General features: G+C 40.6%; 1 protein-coding gene across 2 annotated transcripts in view; it reads left to right on the plus strand.

Annotated features, from left to right (window-relative positions):
- The first annotated feature begins 1,303 nt into the window (after positions 1-1,303).
- MOXD1 (monooxygenase DBH like 1) overlaps positions 1,304-19,025 on the plus strand; it is a 51,410-nt gene continuing 33,688 nt past the window's right edge. The window contains exons 1-4 of one of the 2 annotated variants that reach the window (XM_039707785.1): positions 1,304-1,413; positions 14,562-14,708; positions 16,085-16,252; positions 16,616-16,699. In XM_039707785.1, the coding sequence (XP_039563719.1) occupies positions 14,631-14,708; positions 16,085-16,252; positions 16,616-16,699 (330 nt within the window). In that variant the 5' untranslated portion in view covers positions 1,304-1,413; positions 14,562-14,630. Of the gene's footprint in view, positions 1,414-1,650; positions 1,974-14,561; positions 14,709-16,084; positions 16,253-16,615; positions 16,700-19,025 lie in introns of those variants that run through there. The other variant, XM_039707784.1, reaches the window with a different exon arrangement.

Genomic DNA, 19,025 nt, shown 5'->3' on the forward strand with positions numbered 1-19,025 from the left:
TATGTGATTGAAACTTTAACTAGGGGTTTCTGTCATCTAGGAACATAACGCACAGTCTTATTAGAAAATTAAGAAAACACCTGCATTTAAGAAACATTCTTCATTCCTTCATCATCTTTGCCCTCAGAAAAAGTAAATGCGCTTTTGGAACTGTCCTAAGGATCCCTCCTTTAGCACTCAATTTTACAAAGCTTAGTGCCCCCAGTTAGGTGCCAAGGTCACACCTTTGGCCTTGACAGGGCCTATCACACACCAGCAATTTCTCCTTAAATTAATCCATATCCACTTGCAGGTGTTAACAATTTTGCAGAAGAGAATCTGAACACTCAGCATTTCACAATTTTTTGTTTTGTCAGTAATCTGAGTCTGTACCTTTGAAGTTACTGCTATAATTGCAAGAATGGTCACACTAATCTATTCCCTCTAAAGATTGCTTTCATTTTATCAGCAAGGTGTTTTTTTTCTCTAATTTCTTATGATGCCTTAGGTAAAAGTAAATTTTGGTGCTTATGCTTTTATAAGCATTTTCTTTTCTAAAAGTTGTTTTGTAGTTTGATGTCTCCCTCACATCACAATGGGTGATTGTATTCTAGAAACCCTAGTGACACTTGTGAAATATTGTAATGCAAAAGCCAAAAAAAGGAAGAAATTTCCTTTATGTACTAATTTGATTGGTTTTTACCGAATTAGTATGTATTTTTGGTTGTGTACCAGGCTCTTTCTCTTTCATTTAAATGTGAAGAAAACAGATTTCAAACACCATAACTTCCTTTAAAAACCAATTTCATACCGCTCGGAACTTTCAAGGGTCAATATGATTTCTTGTGGTCCCTAACTTTCCCCTTTTGGGTGCCACGCTATTTTTTGTTTCCGTCCAAATTTGCAGAGGGCTGGGGAACATTCCTCCAGGAGCATCTTGCTGCTGGTTGCTCTCGCCCCCGCCGCGGCGGTGCTGCTGCGAGCAGGGGAAGGGAAGGCAGCTTCTGCTGCGGCAGCGTCGGGGACCGCACGGCCGGGCTGGGGACGGCTGCGGGGGTGTCAAGGGACGCGAGTGCGCTTTTGAGATGTGCTTTTGCAGCCGTCTCAGTGCAAACCACTCGGCAGGTCCTCGTTTTCCACTTAAAATGCAAAAAGAACTCTCCCGACGGGGAATCTTCTGCTTAGCTCCATCCATCCATCCGCCGCGCCGTGCGCTCGCACTGAGTGAGGAGGCGGCCGAGAGTGGGGAAGCGCTCGTTTGCCTCCGGGCTTCCTCCCGTGGAATTCTTCCAGCGGAGTTAGAGTTGCGGGGAGGCCGGGGAGATCTCCTGCCCACCGCCTTCCCTCCGCTTCCCCGGTCCGGAGGAGGCTTTTGGGTCGCTAACGCGAACTCCGAGCATCTCGGCGAGCAGCCCCGCGGCGAGCGCACGGCAGGTGCTCCGGGCGCGGCGGGGTCCGGCCCGGCCCCGAGGGCGGCGGCGGGAGCGGGGGGCGAACAAAGCGCGGCCGAGGGCGTGCTGCCCCGACGGGGCCGGCGCGGAGCCGCCCGCAGCGGGGGCGGGGTGACCGGGGCACCCGGCCCCCCTTCTCCACACACACACACGCACAGACACACAGACACACAGACACACAGCCCCGCACACGCACGCCGCGCCCGGGCACACGCCGAGACGCACAGGCGGCCGCTGGTGCGCGGCGAGAGGATGCGGCGGCTGCGCCCCTGGGCGCTGGTGCTGGGCGGGCTCCTGTGTGCCTGGGCCGGTGCCGGGGCCGGGGCCGGGGCCGGTCCAGCGGCGCGGAGCTACCCGCACAGCGCGGTGCTGGACGGCGCGGGCGCCTACCGCCTGCGCTGGGGCCGCCGCGGCAGCGCCCTCGCCCTGCGCCTGGAGGTGCGCACCCGCGGCTACGTGGGCTTCGGGCTCTCGGCCAGCGGCGGCATGGCCTCCGCCGACATCGTGGTGGGGGGCGTGGAGAGGGGCCAGCCCTACCTGCAGGTAAGGCCCTGCTCCTTCTGCTCCTTGTCCGCCCGCCTTCCCCGCGCTGTCCCTCTCTCGGGACGCCCTTCTGTCCCTGCCCCACGTTTCTTCTGCAGCCTTCTTGTCCTGTATCCCTGTACCTCTTTACTTCTTCCTTCAACCCTTCGGGTTATCCCCGTTCTTCTGCGTTCCTTTCCCCTGGAAGAGATACTTCTTTTCGATCCTCTCCTTGCCACAACCTTCCCTCTAAACTTCTACACAGATTTCGTTAAAGGTGTCAGGTTTCTTTGCTCTTTATCCAGAAGATGTAACAGCCCCATTCTCTGTCCTTTGGGCACTCTCTCCTGCCTGCCCGCTGAGCCTAGACCCGCGGAGGACAGGGGTGGGAGGGCAAAGTCTCTCCCAGGGAGGTGTGGCACCTTTCCCCTCGCCTTGCCAACAGCTGGTGGAGCTTGGCCGTCCTGGTGCCGCCTGAGCTTGCTCTTTCTAGTCCCACCGGCATGAGGGCAACATCCCACCAGCTTCCAAGCCTGCTGATGTCCCCTTCTGCTGGTGCACAGCTGGTGCTGCTCCTGTTCTTGGTGTTCCTCCTCTCCTCACCTGGAAGTGTTTTGCTCCAGATGTTGGAAAGGACTTGCAGAGAGATCACTGGGAGGACTGCCAGTACATGTGCTTGGTCTGCCAAAGCAAGCTCAGAGGTGCTCTACTCTACTGGCATAATTTTCCTGGGATGTTTCTGTAGTAGTCTAGATATTGTCAGGGCTATGTCTGGGAAGAGGAGTGTGGAACAGAGGCCTTGCTGGTGCTTACAGCAAGTCATCCCCTCCAAGGGGCACTGGTGGCTGGTGGAGTAGGAGCCATGAGAGGGGAGGGGAGCCACACCTTTGGTCGCCTCTCATCAACCTGAGATCCACCCAGCAGGAGCTGCTCTGGGATCCGGGGAGCAGGGACAGCTTGTCCCACAGAAAGGGCAATCAGGCCTGGAATGACAAGCTGTCATCCCCAAATGCTTGAATGATAAGTCAGAGATGCAGTTTAAGAGCAGAGTGGTTGTTGGAATATGGTCTAGGAGAAGTCATCTGTCTTTCCTTCATTATGTTAGAGCTAGTGGATCTTTGAAGCTGCTGCTTAAATTTAAGGGGTTTTCCCATAAGAATATGAATTTTCTATTAACAATTTACCATAAGGATATAAAATGCATAATATGATCCCCCTACTATTTGTCAAGGTTTTGTAAAAAGAAAACTTTTCCAGAAGAATTGAGATTTTAGTATAAATATTTTCCTTTTAAAAATTTCTTTTACTTTTTTCCCCCCTCCATTTGTTTGCTGTATGAAGTTTAGGCAAATATTTGTCTTCCTTAAATGCAGACCAGTGATTTTCAGAATATTTCTTTCTCCATATTTCAAAATGAAGATGATTTTTCTTGAAGCATAAATAAAAGACTAATGATAGTGAAAAAACCCTCTCTAGGCTGCTCATTGAGCAGTGAGCTCTTCACTCACAGAATGAAAGGCTTTCTGAAAGGCTTTGCAATTCAGAAGACACACCTATTAACCATCAAAAGAAACCCAAGCTTTTTTTCTGGTTAGTTCATAGATCCTGTTAGGGTAAAGCAAGTCTTTTAGAGAGGCATTCAAACCTAGTGTAAAGACATCCAGTCACAACTGGATGTGAGGATCCATCACTTCCCTTGATAGTTTGTGGCAATAATGAGTCTCTGATGTTCCTGATTGCCAGGATTAGTTTGTCTTGGTTTAGCTTTCAGCTATGTATTTTCTCTACTATATTAAAAACTCTACTCCCCCTGCATACCGCCTTCATAAAGTTATTTATGTGCTGCAATTGAGACAATCAAGTCACTGCTCAATTTTCTTTTTTTGTTAAATATATAGATTGGGCTCTTTAGCATCACAGGACATTTCCCCAGCACTCACAGCACTTTTGTAACTCTTTTCAGCACCCTTCACAGGTTTTCAATATCTTTAGAAATGGCCTCGTGCTAACTCCATTCTTCCACAGGTTTTATACCCCAATATTCTGTTACGAATAAAAAAGGACTGTAGCAATGCCTGCCAATAGAAACCTACTGATATTTTTCCTGAAGCACTAATTTAGTTAAATTGTTATGCTTAGAGCTATGAGTTATTTTGTTGCACTTTTGAGTAGGCAAGAAGAAATACTTTTGTTACTCTTGCTTACCGCTTGAGGCTTGCTCCATCCCCACTCCTTCTTCAGTTCTAGGAAGTATGGTTTCTTTCTAAACTGAACTGAGGTTTTTTAAAAGTTGCTCATTTAAAATTTTTCCATACTTGCACCAACAAGGAACAGCCAGGAACAAAGATGATAAACAAAATTTGTCCAGAGGCTTTTTCTGGTCAGGCAGCAGGGATTGCTAGAAAATGAACAAATTGTTCTAGGATGTTGTTTCAATAATATCCAATTCTTCACTTTACTGGACAAACAAATGCAGTTAATATTTTAAAAATACATTCTGTGTTAAGTGTATACCATCATAATTTAGATTATTTATTAATGAAAAAGATTTTTTCATAGATAGCACCCTTGAAAGCATGTGGTTTTATGCCTAGCTGAACTCCATGAAATATGTACACCCTATAATGAATAAACTTATTTTTCTTTTTGGTTTTAGAAATATGTTTTTATTCCATGACCATCCGTTGGAAAATGTGCATCGTGGTCTAAACTCTTAGAGGGGTCATTTTTTGGTTTCTTTGAAAGTTTTGAGATGCTTGTTAGTGGCCTGATGTTCAGATGTTCTGAAACACCTTTATAGCCTTTCAATGGGCATTGAAATTGCTAGTCCCTTGGGTCAGTTTTGCCTTTCCCCCCCCCCAAATTCTCTCACCTTCTTTAAAAATAGAAAGTGTTCTCAGAGGTAAGTGTTCTCTTCTGGGAATAAACATGTAAATATAGTTAGACTACAGCTGCCAGTTAGGGTAAAAGCACATAATCCTGTCCGTGGAAGATCCATGTATTGGGGTAGAGGAAAAATGTTTCCAGATAGTTTTCAGAGAAAAGAGAAAAAATGTTTCCTCTGGCATTTATTCCTCATCCTCTCAGAGCAAGTAAACGCTATTCCCACCATCAGCAGGCAGTGTTTGCCTTGAAAAAACTCAGAGTCCTGGATATCCTGGCTTGGATTTTACTTTCTCAATTTTCAGTGTATCCTGAACTTGGGTGCAATGAGCTGTTTGTTTGTGTTGGAGCTGTATTTAATCAGAAAGGGTGTCTGACACAAGGAAAGGCTAAAACAATTTGGAAGCCTGTGGCTTAGTTTTGTCTAAATATATCAAGGTGGAAAGTGTTACGATGTCATGAAAGAAGAAGAAGTTTTTTGATGAGCATTATTGGAATGATCAGGGAATTATACATTTACAGTCCTAACATTTAAGAATTTTGATACTTGAAATGGGAACCTTAGCATATTTTGGGAGGACTGGGTATGTGTCTACATACATGCATGACTTAGTGCTTTGTGATGAGGGAGGCACCTCCACCGAGCAGAAGCAGAAAAAGGAGATCAGTGAACAGACTGTTCTCACACATTACTGAGAGCCTGTGGTGTCAGAGCAGCAGATTGTGTGGCGTTTGGCTGAGCATGTTTGAGAACAAGAAGATGCCAATGGGGGTCGGTATTGGAAAGCTGGGAGCTGTCTTTGTCTCTATAGGGAGCACTTGGACTTAGAAGAGTTCATTCTTAGCAAAATGTTACCTTGAAATATTTCCATGGTCATTTGCAGCATGTGTTACTCTTCATACAAGATCTTGGGGCAGCCTTAGATTTTGCATCTCGTTTTTTTCATTCTTTCATTCTTTTACTTTTTTCTTTTCTTCTTTTTTTTTCCTTTTTTCTATTTTTTTTTTTTTCCCTAATGCGTCTCTTTTGTGCTTATGAATTGACACAGCATGCATTTTCTTGCTAGACCCATGCCTTTTCCTTGGTCTCCACCCCTGTCTGGAATTGTGCATCCCCACCCACAGCACGTAGCTGCTGAGAGCCCCATTTTGGGGAGAGTAATCCTCCTTGATGAATGCCTATTTTGTGCAAGTTATACAAGAGGGTTGCATTGTTAGAATCTTCTGTTGAACTTGCACAAAAATAGTCCCTGCTCAGGGTGAATAGGGACTGTATGTCACTAAAAAGTACTTTATTATTCATTAGAGCCTTGCTTGTTAACTGTCACCCAAACTAAAGAATATCTGTTATCAAATGTATCCCATAGAGTTAGCTTAATTGCTCACAGGGAAGTACTTGGAAGAGATTTTAAAGGACAGAAAACAGTGAGCATTTTCAGTACTTAACGATATGCCGCTTTTAAGTGCACTCATGCCAACAGCAACAAAAGAAGTGTTTAGAAAACAACTTGAAAGGCACCAAGAGAGAGATGCGAAGCGAGTGCCACACTGACATATCTCAGTCGGTGTTTTGTTGGAGGTATTTCATGCCTTTGGGCGTTGGGGCAGAATCTCCACATGACGAATGTCTCCCTCTTGGCTTCAATGTGGGGCATAAAGAGACACTCCAGTGTACATCTCCACTGGCTGGGCGCTTTGTAGTTGCCTTTGAGAGGTACAATAGTTAGGACAAGGAAGCAACAGTTGGTGAACAAAAGATGAGAAGAATTCTGAAGCTTGTAATTTGCAGGCCTTCAGGGGACTGTTTTCAAGTGTTTGGTTGGGATTGTTTTTCTTTTTTCTTTCTTTTTTTTTTTCCTTTGTCATATTTTTTGTTCTCCTTTGGATTTTGGAAACACCAAGAAAATGAAATTTTCTCACATCTCCCCAAAAATATGGAATTGTAGCCACTGTGAGTGATGCAAAGACTTAAAATAATGAGGGGAATGATTTAATTCCTAATATAAACAAGTACCACAGAAGTAGGAAAGGGAAGAAGGGAGATTTTCTAAGGCAGATCCAGAAATTTTGGGAACAAGTATCCCTAATTGTTGTGCTTGAAAATCCCCTAAGTGTTTTTAATCTTCCTCGTAATTGAAGTAATTAAAATAATTAAACACAGAAAACTTGTACTGAATAAATGTGGCTCCTATGTGAGGAATGTTCCTTATGATAAAGTGCAGTTCTAAGATTGTATCGTGCAGTATCTCCTCCTTACTGATTTTCTTTCCCTTAAAACACTTTGCTACATGTTTTTTCTAGTCTCTTTCTGTTAGGACAGCTTTTAATCTAGCTTTGTATTTTCTGATATAACAGGAACTTAAACTCTTAAGTTAATATTTATTCTTGGTGTAAAGACTTGTATAGGGCCTTGGGACTCCACCACAATGTCAATTTACCCATGTCAATATGCAATATCATTGTCATGGGGTGACTTCATGATGTTGAATTGTATCCCCCTTCATCTGTTTAGCCCAGAAATAAGTTTTGCACGTTTCAAACTAGGTCTGAGAGTGAAGGGGGGAGAAGGAGAAGTGGTGGATTGTCTGAGGTGACAAAAACACAGAGATGAGCTTCAGCATTCCTGCTCACAGACTGTGTTGCTTGCAGCACAGACAGCAGGACAGAGCTCTCCTTTGCTTTTGGTTAGGTTTTTTTTTTTGGCTAGCTGAGGCAGAGAAGTTCCCTGGACTGTGGCTTTTCTTTTTCTTGGAACTGATTGGCCCTGCTCTGGACTGAAAATCCAGAAGAGCACTGGGAGCTCACACCTGTGGCTCACCAGGACCTGTGACACAGCATTTTCTAGCACAGGAGGGACTGAGGCGAGACTGAGCGAGCTGAGCTACAGCCTACAACAAGGACTTGCTGAATTTGCCATCTCTTCAGAACAGCGAGAGGTTTTATTTGATATTTTTAATTATTAATGTTTGTGAATACTTTGTTTGCTAAATAAACAGGTTTTTTCACTTTTCTCCCAGGAAATCTTTTCCTGAACCAGTTTGGTCAGGGGCAGCTTGAATCTGCTTTCTAGAAGAACCGCTTTGGAAGTTTCCTCCCAAATTTGCCCTAAATCAGGACAGTCATATTTCAATCTCTAGCCACTAGTGCCTCTTACACCTTCTTGTGCTACGTTAAACAGATCTCCACATTTCAGTGTTTTTGTTTGTGTGCAGAGAAAGTGGTATGTCTTATTTCTCAGGAATTTCACAAAAACAAAGGGATGCCACTGCCAGCTGTAGGCCACCCTGGGCAACATTTAACTGGATATAAGAAATACACAGAAGTGTATTCAAGTGAATAAACACTTCTATAAGAAGTATAAGAAATGTAAGAAGATTAAGAAGTACATATAAGGAGTATAAGAAAAATAAGAAGATACCAGAATTCTTCTATTCTCTTGTATAAGAAATATACAGAACTATATTCAAGTCTGAATGAGCAAAGGCATATTTCTAAGTAAATAATTGTGTTTCATGTATAAAAAAATACAAGCCCTCTTTTTGTAAAGAAAATATATGAACATGTACACACATATACAGGCATTATCTGTTTCTGTAAATACACAAATGGAAATGTGTGTCTTTGTGTATATGTTTGTCTGCATTTAAAATACAGAGACATACACAATTATTTGTTAGAAATAAAAATTTTCTGTCCTTGTCAGAGTTACTAGTGCACCTGAAGTAAATAATCCACACTCTTAGTGTGTGTCAGCCAGTTTAATTGGAGTTCTACCAGGAATTGTGTACATCTTCTCAAAACTACCCATGGGATTGAGATCCAGGTTTCCTAGCAAGGACTGAATCACTTCTGCTAATCTGCTGTGTAGGTAAAAAAGCAAAACATAAAGACCCAAATCCAACCCCCCAAAAGCCCACCCACCCAAACAACCAGAAGCAAACAAAAACTCCCTGAACAAAAAACCAACGCAACATGCCCCCACCCACACTCAAACTAATAAATTAATTACAAACAGACTGCCCATGGGGCAGTGGCTGTGAACTTATTGATCCCAGTTACTTTAGAAACTTACTGCAACTACTTGATTGCTGTTTCTGTACCCTTTGTATAGTTATTTTTTCATTTGCAGGCAATCTCAAGATTGGTTCAGTCAACTGGAATGCTCTTAAGGTGTTCTTATATAGAACAGCAATGCTTTCAGGCTCCTGCCTCAGGCTGCTGTGAGTGGGCTCTGCTTTTCCCCAGCATAAGCTCAGAGTAAAATCTTTGCCTGAAACTCAAGCTGAAATTTATTTGAGGTTGCAAAACAGTTTGGTTTGCTTATTTGTAAACTCATGCTCTGTTTGGTTCTTGCCAAATACAGTGTAAAACCAGCTTCTTTTAGGTGGTAACATCTAGTGTGTACTGGAACCTTGAGCAGCAGGATTCCATTTAAATTGAATGCAACAATAAAAAAAAGAGAAATGTTAACCACAGTTATTTTTCTGGAAACCCAGAAAGGCATAACTTGGTGCTTATTTCAAACAAATGTTTGGTTCCATTCTTTTCCTTACCGTAGCAGTTTATCCAGCCTATTTATATTAAGATAAATCTGCTCCTACGCTAATTTTCGTCTCTGTTACAGCTTCATGATCCTTTTTGCCAAGTTTCTCTTTGGTCCTGGTCATTGGCATCAGCTTGGTAATTTGGGGATTGTCCTAATGGGACTTCATGATGCTTGTATTCCCAATCATCTGTTTGTGCTGGATATTAAGTTGGGCACCTTTAAAACTTGATCTGAGAGTCGGGTGGGGAGAAGTGGTGGGATGTTTGAGGTGGCTGTATTCAAAAACATAGAGATAAGAGCATCAGCATTCCTGCTCACTGTGGTGTCTGCAGCATGGAGAGAGCAGGAGAGAGCTCTCCTTTGCTTTTTAGCTAGTTTTTAACTAGCTGAGGCAGAGAAGTTCCCTGGACTGTGGCTTTTCTTTTTCTTGGAACTGATCAGCCTGCTTTGGACCTAAAAATCCTGAAAAACACCATGAGCTCATGCCTGTGGCCCACTGGGGCCTGGGACATGGCATTTTCCAGCACAGGAGGGATGGATAAGAGATTGAGCAAGCCAAGCTCAATCTCTTGCAATCTCAAGTAAAGCCCACGAGGACTTTCTAAATTTGCCAACAGTTTTTTCCCACTTTTCTCCCAGGAAATCTTTTCCTGAACCTGTTGTGGGAGAGGCCACTTGAATCTGCTCTCTAGAGGAACTCCTTTGGAAATTTCCTCCCAAATTTGCTATAAATCAGGACAAGGATGTTTCAAATTCCATGGGTTGGCTACAGAACGAGTGAGGACAGCTCGAAACACAGCTTGTTTTCCTGTCATTTCCCATTCCTGATTTGTCCCTTTTTCCACTTTTAAGTGTTAGACTGCTTCTGGAACAGCAGTGATGGCCCAGTTAGAGAAAGGCAGCACACATGAATTGGGGTGGCTGAGTTTCTCACAAGCTGAGCCCATGAGGTGATTGCTGGATGGGGCCACAATCTGAGAATTATTTTATGCTCCTTGAGGTTGAAAGGTGATATATATAATTTAGGACGGGAAATTGATATCATAAACAAAACAATCTTGTACATTGTAAAGATCTGGGGAGGGAGTCCCATAAACACCTGTTTCAGTCTGTGATGACAGCTGGTGGGGCTTTTGGGGTCAGGCTTCCCTCTGCAGCTGTGCTTGCATTCTCAAAGGAAAAACCAGTGTCTCTTCACATCCTTAAGAAATTACTCTCCCTGACTGTTTGTGGAACAGAAATCAGAAACCATATGTACTACAAAATATATTTTTTTAAGAAGGAGAGTGGCTAATGATATCTGAAGAACAGTATAACAAGCTCTGCCTCACATCTGGAAAAGAGCGTAAAATATCTTGTAATGTCAGGAAGATTTTTCATTTTCCATATGTTATTTCAACTTTTAGGTAATGTGAGAAAGGAAATACTTAATTATTTGATGGATTGCACAACTTAGCCCAGAGTTCAATACGCCGGGTTTTTTTGCAATATTATCAAAGGGGGTGCAACAAATTTGAATGTTTCACATGCAAGCAATTTACATACATAAATCCTGAAACATATATCTTTGTTATCATGTGGCATGACCAATAACACTTCTGAAACACTTTTTGAAACACTTAGTCTTTAAATAATCAAAGATATTCATACTAGAAAAATATAGTCACTTCATCCTTCTTTTACTAACTCTTATACTTCTGTAAAGCTGATGTGTAATTCCAAAACTTTATCTTCATTAAACATATGATATATATTTTTTGTGCGTATAAGAAACTGGAAAACTTGGATGCAAGTACAGAATCAGTACATAAAACCATATTGTAGGTTTATTCACACACGTGTGAGTGTTTCAGAAATCCAGTTTTCAGGACTTGACAGTTATTGTAGATCTATTGAGATTTCATGAAATTATGGAGACTTGTATCAGTATAATCTACCCTACAAAAGACACAAGTTTTCTAGATAACTGTGTGGGATAGCAAAACCAGATCTGTGTAGAAAAAGATTCTACCATGTTAGAGCCTTTTCCTGCTTGTTGGGAAGGATAAACTGTTCCAGTACGAAGCCCATTTTAGAACTATCTGTGATAGATATCCAAGCACTGAAATGCTGTGGATTAAAACATCCCACTCCTCTCTTTATAGAATTAAGAAACTGAAACTTGTGAATTTGGATGAGCTCTGTGTTATAGTAGTCTGGAACTGGTAGAGTTTCAAACTAAATTTACATTCCCTAGTTTAGCTGAAGCCCAAATGCCCAGTTTACCCTCTCTGGGCTCTGGTAGATCCATCCTCTGTACTGCCACATTTCAAAGACCTTCAGAACTATACAGCTTTCTCCTTTGACTAGACAAAAGAGTGGAGTGTAGGCAGTCCAAATATGATCGTTTTGATTGCATTTGCACTAGGACTTTTGACAGCAGGGCTGTATTTTTATTTTTCTACTCTGAAAGGAAGCATAGAATATACATAAAAGTATAAACATATAGATCCACATAGATATATCCAAAACTTTTTTACTTTCCCAGATTGCAGATTTTTCCAAATTGTGGCTGAAAAAGATGTGGCAGATTGTCATTGTTGCCATTTTTGAGAACCTTTTGTTCATTCTGTTTCATACACAAACACATCTTAAAGGCTTTTAAACTCTGATGAGTAAATTGAGCAAAGTCTACATAGTTTGACTTAAAATCTTCTGCGTGAAAAGAGAGAAATTCATATGGTTCCTGGACAACGTGGCATTATTTTGTTTTAAAACTGGAAAATAAACCATTTTCATGTGAGAGGTTGAGCAATCAAATTTTGAGTTGTTCAGGGCTTTTTTTTTGCTTTTTTTGCCTTTTTTTTTTTTGTTTGTTTTTGTTCTTTGTTTTGTTTTGGGGGATTTTATGGTGACTTTTTTGGGTGACATAATTTGATTTTATTTTTATGATTAACATCTGGATAATTTTCAACAAAGGAAATAAAAATAGCATTAGCTACATCGAGACCAAATAATTTCAGGTGAAATCACTGAAATCAGCAAGGCTCTGTTCATATTTGGCAGCAGGGGTTGGCAGCCAGTACCTGAGCAGGCAGCAGTGTGAGTGCCCAGCACAGCTCCCATTCCATGGGGAGCAGCCTGGTCCTCTCTGGGAGCCTGGGATTTGGGGCCACCTTTACCAAAACATTCACCAGCAGCCACAAAATGGGCCTCTCTTGGTGAGCCAGAACTGTGACCTGTCTGTGACTGTCATCCAGCTGGGTGAGATAATTACACTGACAACCACGTTATCAAGGCATATCTGAGCTTATACCTTAATTACAGAACTCCTTTGCTTTATTTTTGCATTCTTGCCTCAGGCTCATGGAAATCAGGACTATATCACAAGGGGTTTTTTTCTGGCTAGAGCTGCGTCTTCTAGACTTGTGATGAAATGGTGAAGTTCACCACAAAACATTTGTGTGTGCACACCTTTTCTTCACATTTCTCAGCTTCCCTTCACACTGGTTTCAGGCAGAGACTTTGAGTCTGTTCACATGAGCAAAAGCTGCTCTTGAATTTGTGTTCCTCAATATTTCAAAGTGTGGGTGTGTTTACTAAGAATGTCTTCCTCCAATTTGAGGTAGCATTTAAGCAAAGATATCACATTTCAATAAAAACTGATGTTCACAAGGTTACAATTCTTGTCCAGACAAATGCTTACTAGAAGATGGAAACAGAGATTCCACAGAAGAGTGTTTTCAGAGCAGGAATTGTATTGTGTATGGGCAATACACTGCCTCTTTCCAAGTTCTGATGCATGGTAAAAGTGGAGGGTTTTGATCCCATAAAGTATCTATCTTAAAAGAACCATTGCAAAACAAGCCTTATTATTTCTGTCTGGAAAACAGCAAATCCAAGTGATTTCTCTAAACAAATAGAACTCATCAGTTCACTTTCTTTCAGGTCCCAGGCCTGTGTTTTGCTCTTTTTAGTGATTATTTTCCCATTTGCCTATTCTCCCATGTATGTACTTAATCATTTGTATTTGTAAGAAGTGGTGACAGGAAAAGAAGAACTCTCTGGTGTCTTGCCCACACACAGATTTCTAGGGTGGAATGAAGTTTAAGATTACAGCTCCTAAATGACCCTTTAGTGAATTAATGAAGTTTCAGTTATTTTTTTACTGCTGTCAAAATACTTGGGCATAACCTTTTACTGTTTGTCAGATCAGTTACCTCAACCCTAATGAAAGGGGAAAGCTAGAAATCTCGAAAAGTGAACAGAGGTCCAAGCAGAAATACATGATACAGAAATAAATGCCTGCTGGGGCCAGACAGTGCTGCATTATTTTGCAAAAACACCACACAATTAATGGTGTCTGCCAGTAGCCTCTTTGGCATAAGAAACACATTGCTTAGTTAAAAGACCCTTCCCTACCCCAAACTAGGCAGCAACAGCCTAAAACTCAAAGGAGGGTGACCAGAGGAGGTGCATCTGAGGCAGTGGCCAGCCCTTCCTCGGTGGCCAGGGTGGGAGGAGAGGGAGGGACAGGTCCCAGCTGCACGGGGCTGCAGGAATCCGGGGTGAGGAGGTTAATGACCTGACATTGCTGCCATGCTACTCCTTTGTGCTGGGCCTCTGCAGAACCCTGGATGGGAAGCATCTTTCTTACAAACAGCTCCCTTGCCTCCTCCAAAACCTCAACCTAATCCCAGCAGCTTTTGTATGAAATGAGCACTTTTCATGCTAGTTAAGCCGTAGGGTTTCTGGTTCCAGTCAATGTTCATTCAAGAGGTTTGTTTTTTGTGGGAAAGAAAAAAACATAGGAAAAGTTGTGGAAAAAAGGAGTGACGCTATTGTTGGTACAAATATTAAGTGAATTTCATTCTCTCTGTAATGTCTCCTGGAGTTCATGACATCGCAGTTGTGATGAATAAAGTTTCTTGGTTGCTGGGTCCAACCTGTATTTCTGCAGTTACGTACAGGCAGCATGTTGCTAAAATTACTTGAAGAATTCTTTAAGCTGTTTGTCAAGAAGAGTTTCTTTCTTGGAGATTTTGTATAAAAAAGTAGTTCAGTGCCACCTCAAATTTATTGTTTAATTAAAAACTGACATTGCAGAATTTTACATGTTTTGAAAAAGGCTTCAGAACTGGACATTGAATTTTATTTTTAATATTATATTTTAATAAAGGGCAACCTTTCTTTTATAACAGGATTATTTTACAGATGAAAATAGAGTACTAAAAAAGGACCCTCAACAGGATTACCATCTGGAATATGCCATGGAAAACAGTACACATACAATTCTGGCTTTTAGCAGAGAGCTGCACACTTGTGACACAAATGACAAGAGCATAACGGTGAGAGTCTCTGACTATATGTAGAGAGATGAAGTCATTAACACAGCATAAATGTGTATGTGGTAATTAAAATATCATTTTAGTAAAAGGACAGAATTAGAGAAATTCATTTTCCAAAACATCTGTTTGCTCATTAAGATACTTGTGCTAGATTTATTAAAGTGTTATGTTTAAATGTCAGCCTTCTTTGTTTTTGTAGTTTAATACATTATGTTCTGTAATTTCTAACAACTGTACACAAGACTGAAATAGATACCTCCGGGCCACCAAGTCCTATATCCCATTGTTATAACCATTCAAGAGAGGCCAAAATGATAAATACTTTTAAGATTCTGCACTAACTTGTAATTGATTTTAGAAACAGATATTTAAAAAAAATTGGAGAAGATATATTGAAAGGGTCTGTTTGTTTTACTTTATTCAAAACTAAAAGTGAAAAAAATTTATGGTAAAACTTTCCATGGTAAAATAATTTTCATGGTAAATTCTGGGATTGCTGTGCTATTTCCTAAATATAATTTTAAATTACATGAAGCTGATGACTTCAGTATTGGAAATGACAGAAAGGTTAGAGAGATTTGCAAGGCTTTCTATGCTTTGGCTTGTTTACTACTTCTTTTGGAAGCATTAGTATAGGAGTAAAGCACTATATTCATTATCTGTGTTTTTACAATATATGCAATTATAGCAACATGAGAGGCTGAAAATGCAGGAAGAAAACCCCACCTGTATAAACCACCAGATTCCCAGTGGATCTCTGGTTTGCACACCTGCCACAAATTCTCAGTATAATTTAGCATTCTGAGGCACTTCAGGATTTATTATAGCACTTTGTCTCAAGGGTCATTATTGCAATCTGAGAATGGTTTGCAGAGAACTGATCTGTGCAGTGGTTGTAGATTGATTTTCGGAACGTAAATCTGACCTGTAATTGAATGTTAGTTTTCCATGGTATCTAAAGACAACAATTTACTGAAGGTATCTTCACAGACTTGAGCCTGGAAAATGTCTGGGGTGGGGGGGAAACATTCTGGTTGTTGATCAAATAAGTAACATCTCTAGGAAAATGTTTGTAGTGCATTTAGTTGGTTACTTCTTTATGGGTCTGTCCTGCCATTTGAAGATATGACATCCGTTCACAACATTAGGGAAGGAATCTATCAGAGAACAGTTTAATTTCTGTGTATTTCCAATTAACCCACTGAGTATACAATGTTATTTATTTCAAAGGCTGAATTGTGTAGGTAGATGGCTGTTCCTCTGGAATACATTGTCATTTAAATACACTGATGTCACAGCTATTGTAGGAATTATAGGAACAGTGTAAGGAAGGCATTGCTCCTATCCCTTGTGGACATTATGCTGTGTGTTTTCAGGAGAGCACAGTGCGGGTAATATGGGCCTACCACCACAAAGACATGGGAGAAGCAGGTCAGAATTACCATGGATCAAATCGTGGTACAAAGAGTCTGCGGTTGCTGAACCCTGAGAGAGAGGAAGTCTCATCTGCCTCTTTGCCATACTTTGACTTGATAAACAAGGACGTAAGTTACTCCTACATGCTGTAGAAACCTCCATGCCTTAGGTTTCTGTGGAGATGGGAATAAGGTGGTAGCCAAAGCCTTGACTTACACAATGAGTAGTGTGACTTTTATGTATAGATTAAACATAAGGAAGAAATTCGTCATGATGATGTTGATGAGGCATTGGAACATGCTGCCCAGAGAAGCTGTGGATCGCTAGAAGTCTTAAAAGGATGGGGCTTTGAGCAACCTGGTCTAGTGGAAGGTGTCCCTGCCCAAAGCAAGGGCATTGGAACTGGATCTGGACGTCTAAGGTCCCTTCCAACCCAAACCATTCTGTGATTCTGTGATAATACTGTGTTTGTGCCCTTTTTATTAAGACAGGTGCCTGTACCAGACAAGGACACAACATATTGGTGCCAAATGTTTAAGATTCCTGTACAACATGAAAAGCACCATGTGACAAAGGTGAGTAATTCAAACACAGAAAATGTAGAGGAATTTAGATAATAATTACACTTCAAATCAGTTCTTGCACTTTTGAAATTTTTTTCACTGCTTACTGGAGGGAAAACAAGACCTCTTTCTATATTTGCAAATATGGGTTAAGTGTTTCTGTATGTGAGCCCAGAACCTGGCTCAGGTGTGCCCTGACAACTGCCCTGAACAGTGACAGACTCTTTTTCTTGCAGTTCTTTTCTCCTTTATCCTCTCTCCCCTAAGAAAATGATGTTGAAAATTATTTCTTTCTGTAAATATTTCTGGCAAGGACTAAGTAAAATTGTCTTAAAACACATTACATCAGGTTTCTACTTTTATATAGGAATTTAATGAATTTGTTTAAACAGATAGTAATTTTAAAGTAAAAAATAATTAAATGGTGATGTTTGTTTTAATAAAGGGCCAGGTTACCTTTTGATTCCAGTTACCTTTCTTGTGATGACCAATGTGGAGCCAGGGTACATCACGTAAGAACACACACCAGTATTTTCAGCAGTTTCAAACCTAAACATTATTTCAAAAACAGATGAACATTGTTGTTTATTTAAAAAATAATGAAAATGTGAGAATAAACATTCACACAAGGCTCAGCAGGATCCTAGGTGACTTGAAAACCCACATGCATAAACATGTTTTCCTGTAATGCATTTTGTAACCTGTTTTAAATTGAAAGCTTAAGAATGCTGAGGGAAAGATGCTTCTCACATTTCTCCCCAAAAGCAATATACCGAAGACCTTATAAAACAACAAATTCTTATTTTTCTAATATGCTGAAGATAGTTCTGGCGCTCATTTTTCTTTCTTTGAACCCACAAATGCATTAAGTGTAGAATTCTATTTCTTCTTTTTTGTTACTGTTGTCAGTCATATTTCTTCAGTGTATTCAGTAAGATTGAAATTTTAAATTAATTCAGAGAACTTAACATATGATCTCAATATCTCTATGATAAATACCAATAATTACTCTGAAATATTGTATGTTTGTGCACTTTATCACAATGAACAATTTCAAGGCCCAAATTTCTGCCTTCAGGTACTTGATTTTTAATCACATTTGAAATTGGTGACAGCTACTTTCACTGTATGAAATGGAGAATTGTGTTACAATATGTATGTCAAGATCCCTAGTTTTCTGCTTTCAAGTGAGAGACCTTCAAAATGGTAATATCAGAATCAAGCTTTCCATGTTAAATTTGGTGGAAGTTGTAGATATTTGCTGTTCTGCTAAAAGGTTCCCCAGAAGTATTCATTATTTATAATTTCTAAATTTATTTTCTAAATGCTTTGCATTGAGCACATACAGTTGCACTTACAGTTGCACATACAGTTGCTCAGTCTTTAAAAAAATAGTGTTTGGTTGAAGCTGAAACAAGATTTTAGCTCAGAAATACACTAGTTGATTTTTCAGGATAATGTTATATTTTTAATTTTTACAATAATATATAAAGAATATTAAAGTTTTAGAAATCTTATTTTCAAATCAGCATATTTTAATAAAGTTAAAAATTAGACCAGAATCCTCAGTTATTTTCCATCTTCACAAAAATAAGAAAATTTCATATTGTTGCTTAAAAATTTTTAGAGAGAGAGAAATGCATACAGAAAGGAAGTAGATTTAAGTAGGAACACTTCCTTAGCTTTTCTTTTCAGGGCCACTACTTATATTTTCCTATACGTAACGTTTTGAGATGCCACATAGAGGGTTGTTGTGGAATTGTATCTATGTGCTCTTGCAAACTGATTAAACATTTCCTAAAGCCTAGTGATACACAAAGGATGGGGCTTATGGCTACTGGGGAAGATATTAGCTGTGCAAACAGAGCCTGAGTTTCACAAAGGGGAGGGCGGATGAACTCTTTGGCCTCACCAAACTGTCCGGGTTAGTTAAATACTTACATTGATGTTGATTCTGGATTCCTTCTGCAGCACAGTTTTCACACAAACCTACACATCTCATTTTTACAGACAGAAAAAAAGAGGTGTAGACATGGTACAAATTTTTCTGTGGCATAATTGAGTCTACTTCAGTAGTGTACCTGTGAGCTGGCTTCTTTGGCCATTTCTGTGCTCCTGTGTGGTTTTGTGGAGTGCTGAACTGCTCAGTTTGGCACTTGCTGGACAATGTGTGCCATTAACAGTGTGCACTTAGCTGCACTGATGTGTAAATCTGACGATGATCTGGGGTCTCAAGAAGGTGCATCAGCCACAATTGGAATTTTTTCCTATGTTCCACTGTTCTCTGCCATTTCTTCTTTCTCGAAAATTGCTGTGAGCACTTTATAATAAAGTACTT

Source organism: Passer montanus, unplaced genomic scaffold (genome assembly GCF_014805655.1).
Source record: "Passer montanus isolate IOZ18808 unplaced genomic scaffold, ASM1480565v1 scaffold2, whole genome shotgun sequence".
Classification (NCBI taxonomy): Eukaryota; Metazoa; Chordata; class Aves; order Passeriformes; family Passeridae; genus Passer; species Passer montanus.